The sequence below is a fragment of the Lepisosteus oculatus genome, chromosome 4, assembly GCF_040954835.1.
Source record: "Lepisosteus oculatus isolate fLepOcu1 chromosome 4, fLepOcu1.hap2, whole genome shotgun sequence".
Lineage (NCBI taxonomy): Eukaryota > Metazoa > Chordata > Actinopteri > Semionotiformes > Lepisosteidae > Lepisosteus > Lepisosteus oculatus.
Window position 1 is genome coordinate 53965587 of NC_090699.1, and position 11105 is coordinate 53976691.

Consider the following 11105-nt stretch of genomic DNA (forward strand, 5'->3'; position numbering starts at 1 on the left):
TAATAAAATTTAACTTCTGACCCCTCTATAATGTGCACTACTTAGTTATTTTAATATTTATATTCCAGGGAAAATCAGGGGTATAAATTGTATTGACAAACAAAAAACAAAATTGATTTTTGGAAGAAAATATCTCTTTGTCAAAGGTTGAAGTAACTGTGAAGAAGAAACACAACATCCTCGTATAGAAACGTAATACTGACAATAAACTATCACTGAATATTCTAACAAAAACACAGAACAAATTTATGATATGGAGAGTAACTCAGTACTGTGTTGATCTTCACATTTCATACTGAAAACCCGACCAATATTAACTTAATACTCAATAGCATCATAAATGGCAGTGTTAACAGATAGACCTGTTCAGCCTTATGACAGATTTGCTGCACAAGAAAATCAGATGGGAAGATTTGACCAGCCATAGTTGTGTTCTATTGATAGAATTGGTGAGTTGATCCCACAGAAGTGAACTCAGGTCAGACAAGAAGGCTGGACTGCAAAACCTCAACGTTGAAGTCGAGAAGTTGCTGTGCATTGCCCCACTTCAAAATCAGCATTTCCAGATTGGCCTGAAAGAAGATAAAGTTGTTACATCAAACTTTCACTCACAATTCTGGTTGCCCTGAGCACACCAGTCAGAATAAGACTTCCCCCATGTTGTCTTCTGTCAGGTTTGTCAATGGCAAAACATTGTTAGTCAGTGGAAGAAACACTCTGTGTCGCCACCTCAAATTATCGCTTTTAGCTTACAGGAGATGAGGAGTTTGGCTTTCAGCTGTTAATGTTACCAGTGACTGGTCTTTGAGCATGCAGAGCCTTTTCATGCAAGCTAGTCATTTGGCTGATTGGGCATGGGATATTTCTGCTTGGAGTTTCCGGTGTTAATAGTCAGTTGAAGGTGTCTGAAAGTGATTATGTTGATGAATCAGATGGATGTGATAATTCTTGACTGGTGTGTTGACTTTCTGTTTTTCAGGACATTACTTGTCCTTTATGTTTTTTATATAGAGATTATTTTCTTGGTTCAAATTCTCTGGGCAAATGTTCTTTCAGACAGACCGCCTTCAGTCATGGTGATAACTCCCAGTGATCCTCATTACAAACGCATGGTACAGGGCTGTGTCTTCCATTGTTCATTTGAAAGGGTTACTGGTTCTTTTTGAAGTAGTCTTGACAATGTTAACTCAATAAAAAAACATCACACACTCAATTTTTAAAATAACATGACTTGAGTTCAGTATTTGGTTATCCCAAGGAATAATGCAACCCCCCAAAATTTCTGCTCACTATTTAAAATGTTAATAACATTTTTGTGTCAGCCCAATGAACTATTGAGGTAAAAATCAAACTCTTGCATTTTCATTGTACATCAGTATAGTTACAGTGAATAAATGTCAAAACTACTGTAACATTTTTATTCTCTCCACCTAGTTATAACCATGGCAACACAATTGTAGGAAAATGCCAATAGATGCCACAAAAATGACAACATCTGCATTGACAGCATGCATTCACTATTGACAGATAAAAAGACAGTAGACCTCTTATTTAAAAATCTGAAATGCAGGCCAGCTTTTTAGATGAGTGACTTGTACGTGTTTCCCTGACACTTTAGAGTGGGAGCCAGGCTCTTTGTACTCTTTAATTCTTTGGTCAGTATTGTTTTGCAAAGGAAATGCTCCCTAACTCGTGTTCTGCAGTTGTGACAGGCATCTCTGGTTTGTTCGTGAAAGAGGACAATAAATGACTTGAGGGTAAAAATAACTTTTATATGATGCACAGAAGACTTGAAAAGGCTGCTGTAATTAGTCTAGCTCTTTGTTCTCCCTAGTGCAGAGTTTAATAACAGTTTTACCTCTCACAATGTTATTGATGCTCTCAGCTACCACTCCTTTTCTGCTTTGTATAGCTAAATAATTACATTTTCTCTGCATTAAAAAATCTAGAAGCATAATGTAGCTGGTTAGCTTGTCCCTGTCAAACAGCTTCAGGTACTTCGATTATCATTTCTCTTACAGTGAACAATCACTGCTTGAACTTTTGCTTTCTATAAAGTACTTAATTCCTCTCATCTTTTGCTATTACTTTGAAACAACTAACTTGGAATCTTTGAAGATTTGAAGTCTGTAATGGATTTTTAAGCCGCATATTAAGTCTTGATATGAAAGAGCAGATGGATATCAACTTGATTTTCACTTAATGTCTTTATTTTTCTCTCTCACATACTAAAGCAATCCCCACACTTTTTCCAGGCATAGCTTCTGGCAGTGATTAGAACAAAAAGGGATATCTGAAAACCTGCCAGTGTTATTATTCTGATGTCAGAACAGCCCCTTTTAAAAAGTACATTAGGTAATTACGGTCACTGTTGTCCATTAGTCATACTTTAAAACACTGGCCCAAAAGTTATTGAAAGGTAGAACACAGTTTCCTCTGTGAATCTGTTCATCTTACTCTTTCTAAAAAAATAGATTGCATAGATTTGCATAGATTGTACTGTAATTGTGTGTTTTAATTTTTAAATTTATTTTTATTTTTAATGAATTATTTCTTTTCCAGCCAATTGCACATGTACATTTTCTGGGAAGAGCATTCTGTGCCTCAGACTCATTGTTCTTGAAGAGCGTTTTATCATCATATAATTGATGTAATCCCCTTCAGGAAATATGACAAATTGATGATGCACCTCTTGATGTTTACCAAGCCACCACATATGCAAAACCCTAGGGGTATGCCATGGAGTGATACTGAGATGAGGTTGTCATTTGCAGTCTCCTCTGTCTTTACTAGTCTATACTAGCTCAGCTAATGGGGAGCAGTTCTGCCTCAGGAGTGCACTTGTCAGGAGCTCTGCAAAGTTAGGATTCCTTGTTGACCAAAAACATTAGACTTTCAGGACTTCAGCATGCAAGAAAAGGAGCTCTTTTTAAAAACAAATTCATCCACTGCCTGTGCTGTCAATATGTAAAATACTATTGACTTCTGTGCTCTTGCTGATAACCCCTCTGAAACAAAGGCTCTAGATCACAACTGAAAAAGCATGCCAAATGCAACCAAATGGGTTTGATGAATGTGTGAGGCATGTCATTGTTGGTCACTGCAATATCTCTGCTTTTAAAAAGTACGGATGAGTATCCACAGACGATAATGTTTTTTACAGAGCTTGTTTTACAGGCTTGTACATGCACCTTATGGAAAAGAACAAGCCAAGTAAACACAGGTTGTTGTGCAGGCCCCATGGGGTGGCACACAACAAGTTCACAGAAAGAAAACCAAAGAGCTCCACCTTCTTCGGGAGTCTTAAATCCATTTTCCCCACAGGAAAGCCAGGATCCACCTAAACAAACTAAAGGAACAAGAAGATTATTTTCCAGTGATGTTTTCTTCTTCTGCCTGACTAGGCTTTAATGTCACTGTGAGGCCCAATACTGTCGGGTGGTGCCATTCTCACCCCTTTGCTTGCTGTTCTCCCCTCAGGATGTTTGATGTGGGGGGCCAGAGGTCTGAGAGAAAGAAGTGGATTCACTGCTTTGAGGGAGTGACAGCCATCATCTTCTGTGTGGCTCTGAGCGCGTATGACCTTGTCCTAGCGGAGGATGAAGAGATGGTAAGGAAAGACAGTCTTTGGCTAAGTGTCTTACCCTTCTATGTTGACTGTCATACTTCTGCATTTTTGGCACAACATCTGTTTAAACTTATTTTTTCTTGATTCTAATTCCCAGTTAAAAAAAAAACACCAAAAGGGAGAACAAGACCAGAGCTGTTTTTCACTTTGTATTAAAGCCCGGCAATTGTTTTGTTTTATCAGTCCCTCAGAGGTTACAGTTTACCTATCCCTATCTCTAGTGCCCACTGAACTTGCATTTCATTCCTTCAGGCTACCAGCTGATAATTGTGTACTTAGTTCCGAATTTCTTTTCACTAGTTGAACGAGATGCCCCAGCAATATTCTTTTCAACAGAATTTACAATATGCACAACCATAACCTTGAGGACAATTTTTAATTATGATCACATCACGTGTGGCACAGAGATGCAGTGGATAGCATTGCTGCTTTGCAGCGCTGGGGCTCTGGGTTCAATTCCAGCCCAGGAGTGTTGTCTGTATGGGATTTGTATCTTCTCTTCGTGTTTGTGTGGGTTTCCTTCAGGGACTCTGGTTTCCTCCCGTAGTTCACAAACATACTGGTAGGTTAATTAACTTCAGGGAAAATTAGCCCTGGTGTGAATGTGTGCGTGTCTGTGTATCTGCCCTGCGATGCACTAGTGCCCTGTCTAGGGCGTATACCACCTTGGGCTCGTTGCTTGCTGGGATAGGCTCTGGCTGTCCCATGACCCTGAATTTGAAGAAGTGGTTAGAAAATGGATGATAAAATGGACCTTCCTTTACCCAGAGGGCAGTGAAGGAGCTTAGCTAAACTGGTTCTCATAAAGACGCTGACTTTGTGGTTCCTTGTAAAGGAGGTATGGCATTGTAAAGTAAGCACCATAAATGCAGAGCACTAATCATACTTCAAAGTTTTCGTTTATTTTTTGAAAATTATTTATGGTCTTTTTGGTTTCTTACAGACTGTTGATGTTTCTTCTCTGCAGAAACATACAAGAATCTAGAAATGCAGTACTTGTTTGGAAAATAATATATTGGATTGAGTGTCTTACCTTTTAAATTACATAGAATTAGTGAATGTCTAACTACAATTTTTGTTAAAATTTTGGTGATTGCTTTTCACAACAGAAAAGCCCCTCCTCAGCCTTTGGTGGAAAAAGTGCCTTAAATTACTGATGATCACTGAAACCCCCTCTCTTCTGTCTTCAGAACCGCATGCATGAGAGCATGAAGCTCTTTGACAGCATCTGCAACAACAAGTGGTTCACAGAGACCTCCATTATCCTCTTCCTGAACAAGAAGGACCTGTTTGAGGAGAAGATCACCCGAAGCCCCCTGGCCATCTGCTTCCCAGAGTACTCAGGTACTGTAGTGACCTCAGTCGTCAACCTTGAAAGAGGCCATTTTAACACATAGTCCAGAAGCTCTTTCATGATGTTATTTTGCTGTAGGGAAAAGATGTATATTTGTCCTTTGGGACATTTTGATTTTTTAAATATTTTTTTAAATACAGGTGGCATAGTGGTGCAATGGTTTGCATTGTTGTTTTGTGTGGATGTGTGGAGCTTGTATAGGGTTTCTCGGAATTCTTCCAGCAGTCTGAAGACATGCTGGTCGATTCATAGGCTTCTGGGAAAAGTGGGATGGTGTGAGTGTGTGCATGTCTGAGTTTTTCTCTGTGCCCCATGGTGGACTGGCATCTCGTCCAGGTTGTATCCAGCTCCCCTGTGACTCTGAACTGGACAAAGCAGTTGGTGGATGGATGGGAGTATGTACAGTACTAGTGTGGAGCACACTGAGAGTTCAATGTGCTGTAGTTCCGAAACTGAAGAGCTCCATGACTCTACATTCTAAAGGAGATGGAGTCGGTTACATTTAGCTGGCTTTCCTGTCCAAAGACAAAACTTACAGCTTGCATTAGCTACATTTGCCAACAGAAGTATTTTTTTCCTAGCTACTGTGCTATAATAAGCTACACAGCAGTTGAAATCTGCAGGGAGCTCTCAGTGATTGATTTTGCAATAGCTTTTTTTTTTTCTTCAACTTTATTGTTCATTTCAAAGAAACAGGAAGCTTGACACGACTGATACTGTGGTGAGGCCGGAAGCAGGCTGTTTTGGGGTGGGTGCATCGGGCTCTTGCTGATTAGTTGGCAGCTGCTGTTACTGGTATTACGACATTAAATAAAACCACCCTGTTCTGGGTCCTAGGTACAGGAAAGAGAAAAAAAATGCCTTTAGCAAATCTGACTGGGGGAATCGAACGACTGTGGCTCCTGAATCGTGCTTGCCAACTTGAAAACTAAAAGAAATATCTGTCAAAAAAAAACAGTCTCTCTGCGATCTCAGCGATGGTGCTGGCAGCTTGTAGCTTGTGCAGAACAGTCTGGTAGTTTTGGAAAGTCATTGAGATCAGACGCCCTTTGTAGTTTTCCTCACTTGAATATTCATTGGCTTAATTAAGAAGCAAGAAACAGGGCAGTTCTCCCAGATTTGTGGGATACCTTGTTATACTGCCTTACTCCAGTAACACCTTCAAACATTCTCCCTTGGGGGAGATCAAAGCCCTTGGTTGTGGAAACAATCCATTTGTCATGCTGAAGCTCTGATCATGCTACTGAATTACAGTGGATCTGAAAGCTGGGGATTGGATTATAGACGTTTAGCATTTCGTCATTTTCTGCCCCAGCAAGTCTGTTTTGTGGTTCTAGGGAATGCGTTGTTTACCAAGGAACGCAGTTAGTCAGGTGTTCCTTTGACTCGGAAGTGACACAGATAAATCTACAAGAAGTATGTTATGCCAGAAAAAAACATCCCAGTCTTAACCAAACTGATGTGTAGATAATTGAATGTGGATACATTTATGGAAGCAGGCAGCCATAACCGTTTAGTGAAAGTGATGTGTACAATATGTCAGTATGTTATTTGTGCTTCCTAGTAGTTGTGAACTTTGCTTGGCTATTACAGAGCTCCCCCCCCCCCCGTGTTGTAAAACTATAAATGTCCTACTATTGGGAGACAGGCTATGAAATGTTTCTCGTCACGCCTCTTTCAAGGTTTTTATTGCTTTCTTAGAATCTATAAGCTGGGAACTAAAGGAAGCCTGACCTAAACCAGGCATAACTGGTCAATATCATTCCCACATGTATTGTACAACACAGGAGCCTGATAGAAAAGGCCACTTTGATGACAATGGGGTGATGCAGAGGGACAGGGGACCTGTCTGTTCCCACTGCCTGGACTTCATTCCTCCATGGAAATACAGTCCCCCAGAGCATTACATTGTTACCTTTTCCTGCAGTAACATAAAAATCCTTAATCTGCTTTATTTATTTCATGTTCAGGAATGAAAACAATAATCCCAATTTAACATTTTTCTCACTCACATATTTCCACCAAAAGCATAAAAAACATGAGTTCTACAAATGCCACTGACTATTGATGCCCATTATTTTGTAAAGGTCTAATTTCTTCTAATTCTGGTCTCCTATCTGTCCCCCGAGCCCCTCTACACTCTATGGGTGACAAGGCCTTCTCCTGTTATGCCCCAAAGCTTTGGAACTCTATCCCTAAGGATATCAGAGAGTCACCTTCTCTAAACTCCTTTAAATCCAGACTCAAAACCTTCTTCTTTAGAAGAGCGTTTACTTAACAGGTTCTATTCTTTACCCCTCTTCTCCTACTATACTTAGTACCACCACCTACTGTCTCCTGTATTGTCTTCATGCATATCTTGTGTATTTTTTTATTGTTGTTGTCATTCAGTAAAGCTCTTTGAGAAGCCACCTTTAAAAGCGCTATATAAAATAAAGTTTATTATTTGTAGTCGTAATCGAAACATCCTGGTTGCTTTTACTTGGCATAGTTACTGCTCTGGTAATTAAAGACAATCTCTTAAAAACTGCCCTGCAGGAGCCAACAAATATGAAGAGGCATCGAGTTACATCCAGGCCAAGTTTGAGGACCTGAACAAGAGGAAGGACACCAAGGAGATCTACACTCACTTCACCTGCGCCACCGACACCAAGAACGTGCAGTTTGTGTTCGACGCTGTCACTGACGTCATCATCAAGAACAACCTGAAGGACTGCGGACTCTTCTAGAAAGAGGGCCTCTGGGAGGGACAAAGGTGAGGGGTCACAGAGACAGAAAGTAGTTTGAACACACAGAGGTGCCCACACATCCTTAGCTTGCCATTTGCCATATTTAATCCAGACGTTGATGTGGCTATAATGCAGTAGAAAATTATCACAGCAGTTGTCACACTGCCCACAAGCCATAAATCCATTGGTTACTTAATGGCTTAAAGCATTCTTTTACTTTAGGAATCCTGCCCACTCAGCCTTCCTTCAGTCTGCGAGTAGATGTCAGTGGCTAGGTGTTTGACGCTGATTGCCGTTAACTGGCCTGGTGAAGCCTTTTACACCTCAGACAGGGGCTCACCTTCCCTCCTGAGACCTCATCATTGTCAGTGACAGATGCAGTGCCACCTCTTGCTGCCGACAACTCACTCAAGATATCTGCAGACAGCCGTCAGAGCAGATCCGACAAAAGAGAGCCCCACTCTTTGACCGTGTCAGTTGTTTTTGCACAGATAAGTCCTTTGAATCAGGAACTGGTTATTCAATAGCATAGCCCAGAACTGGATCTCAGGCTCAACACCCTGTTTTCAGGTTCTGGAGTGTGGAGGTTTTTTCAGAGGTGAACCTTATGAACGTACTAGGGATCTGTGTTTTTTCAGTATGATATCCAGACTCGAGTTTAACACTAATGCCATGTTTCCATTGGCCCGCTTTGAGCTGCACTTTAGCCTGTCAGCTCTATCTAGAAGTCGCTGATGAAATAAGTCATAACTTTTGGAATGTGACTGTAGGGAAGTGACATTGTTCCTGTGTTCCTTTCAGGATTACTTGAACTGCTCTCATGACCAGAGAGAAGAGTGGACACACCATGACAGACTGCACTGGCTAATGATTCCTGCTTTTATCTGCTTTTATAAAGAAAACAGACTGAGAACTTGGAAAGCCTTGCAGGAGTTTAAGGATTGCAAATTCCCCAATTACCATGTGTGCTTGTTCTTTTTCTTTAATTGTTTGATATTTAATTTGAAGGGGGTTCCATATTCATCTTATTTTAACTCCTTTAGGCCAAGACCACAAATCATTGTTTTTTTTATTTTGTTTCTTCCATTTTTAATTGATAGTTAGCAGATGCAAACAACATGTTTTTATGTAAATGCATTCACGTTACTTCTACAAGATTGGATGTGAAAATTTTATGGAACATTTGAAGTGCAGAAGACTTATTTTTAAAATAAGGGGAGTGAAAAGAAAAAGATAGAAACCGCTTTTTATAATGTTTACATAAAGTCCTCATTCTTAGCAAAATCTGCATATTGTGCTGCATGGTCGCTGATAGTCAAAATTTATTAGTTCTGTACTCTGCACAGACCAGCATAACATTCCTTTTAAAAAAAAGAAATGCTTCAAAACCTGGGGGAAGAATGGTAAAAGTTTTCTTTTAACATGTATTTAAGATGTGTATCTAACATTCTTTTCTTTTTTTGGCGTTTTCCATTCCGTGTCTTTTGCAGTAAGTTTTGTGCCTTGACTTCTCTGTTTACGTCTGAAAACTTGTCGTAAAAATTTGCTTTATCAATAGTGTTGGCCTAATTTTTTTTCTTCCATTTTCTTCACACCACAGTAAAAATGAAATTAAAAATCTAACAAAATAAGGTAGTCTTTTGGTAAAGAATAAAATGCTTTAAAAGTCATAAAATGATTTAATTTAAATAAAAGGTCCGTCACTAGAATGGTGGTCTCTATTATTGCTTCTTTTTAATAAGTTGAAATGCCACTGTGTGATTGAGTTGCATTGATGGTTGCATTGAAGTTTTTTTTTTTCAAGTAATGCCCTATCTGAGGGGAATTTCTAAGAGTTTAATGGTACAGTGTAAGGTGTTATGTACAGTATATGCAACAATGACAGTGAAACAATTTCAAAGAAAAAAATAATGTAGAAAAAGACTTATAACCTCCTCTCTCTGCACTATTAGGCCAACATACTGTATTTGAAGGAACAAAAATCCAAAGGTTTTATTTGTGTTTTGCTTGTACAGTAGATATTCTGTCATCTGGACATTAGTTGAAAGATCCCATGAGTCTACTTCATCAACAGGGCTGGGCAGTTTGTTCCAGAGCACTGCAGTGCTGTGTGTAAAGACCTGTGTGGAATTCACACAGTACTCCAATGGTCCAAGAGAAAGGCTTCTTTCTTGTAGAGCTGGAGATGCTAGAATTAGTGATAGCAATATCATATGTATCAGAGAATGTGTTTCAAAGATTGTAGAAATAAGCTGTAGGGAGATCTTTCATTTTACTTAATAAAGAAGCTTGAATAAATTGCTCTTAATAAAAACAGCATCCTTTTACGAGACATCATGGGTGGTGCTATCTACATTATAAGATTTTATCAGGAGATCAGGGAGGAAAGAATAATATCTTCCTTCTAACACCATTCGGAACCGATTCACAGGACCAGGTCTTAAGGCCTCAAAACTGAGGGTGAACATTTTTCCTCCAATTTGATAGGTGCATGTTTGACAGAGTCTGAATGTACACAGTTTTTGAGCCTTAAATGTCACAATGTTGCTATAGTAACCTGTGCAAACTACCTAAATTAAGATAAACTACATTTTTAATATCCATGAACAGTCTGCAGGGATATAATTTGAATAGTGATTAAATTACAAACAGTCTGAATTTACTTTTGATCTCCTAGACTGACGCTGCTTGTGTATGTCTGAGTCTGAGAGTGAGAGACTATGATACTGGAGACAACTGTAGCTCATGCAAAGTATCATGGTTTAAAAATCGATTCTCAAGAAAGCCAAGTCCGTTGTGTCTGAAATTCTTCAAAACAAGCAGCCCAGCAATGAAAAAATGCAAGAATCATTTTACATTTGCAAGTAATGATCAGGAACTTTTTGTAATAGAGAATCTCAGGCTAAGATAAAGCAAATCAATTAAAAGTGTCTAGACGTGATTGGTATACAGTATATATTCAATTTGTTGGGACCAAAACACATTTTTTAAATGTTTAAGATTAGGGTTGGATCCTTGAATAAAGTTCCAACATTTGAGCAAAAAAATAAATCCATCACTTCTTGATTTATCATGTTGGATGATGTCTATCAAGACATTGAATTGGTCTTTATTCAAATTAGCTGATATGTATGTGTTAGAGAAAAAAAATATTTTAAATTGTGTAATTTAGTGCTTAGGTTCACAAAATATCCAGCATTTACGGTTTGGTTTTCTGATGTATTGTGGGTTATTTGAATTGATGAACACTGACAATGATTGTATTTGTTTGAGGAAACACTATGCCCCTGAGCTATAAGAAGTGAAATTTCTGATCTTCTGTTTTTTTATTTTTAAAGTAACCACAGATATATCTCCCTGTATATGTCAGAAAGATTTTTAACATCAATGTACA

At 38.9% G+C, this 11105-nt stretch overlaps 1 protein-coding gene across 1 annotated transcript in view; it reads left to right on the top strand.

The window, feature by feature from the left end:
* The window catches only part of LOC102693211 (guanine nucleotide-binding protein G(i) subunit alpha-2), a 100213-nt gene extending 90793 nt beyond the window's left edge, over positions 1-9420 (top strand). The window contains exons 6-9 of the mRNA XM_006630683.3: positions 3481-3610; positions 4819-4972; positions 7521-7737; positions 8513-9420. Coding sequence (XP_006630746.1) covers positions 3481-3610; positions 4819-4972; positions 7521-7711 — 475 coding nt within the window. The 3' untranslated portion in view covers positions 7712-7737; positions 8513-9420. The remainder of the gene's footprint in view (positions 1-3480; positions 3611-4818; positions 4973-7520; positions 7738-8512) is intronic.
* The last annotated feature ends 1685 nt before the right edge of the window (positions 9421-11105 follow it).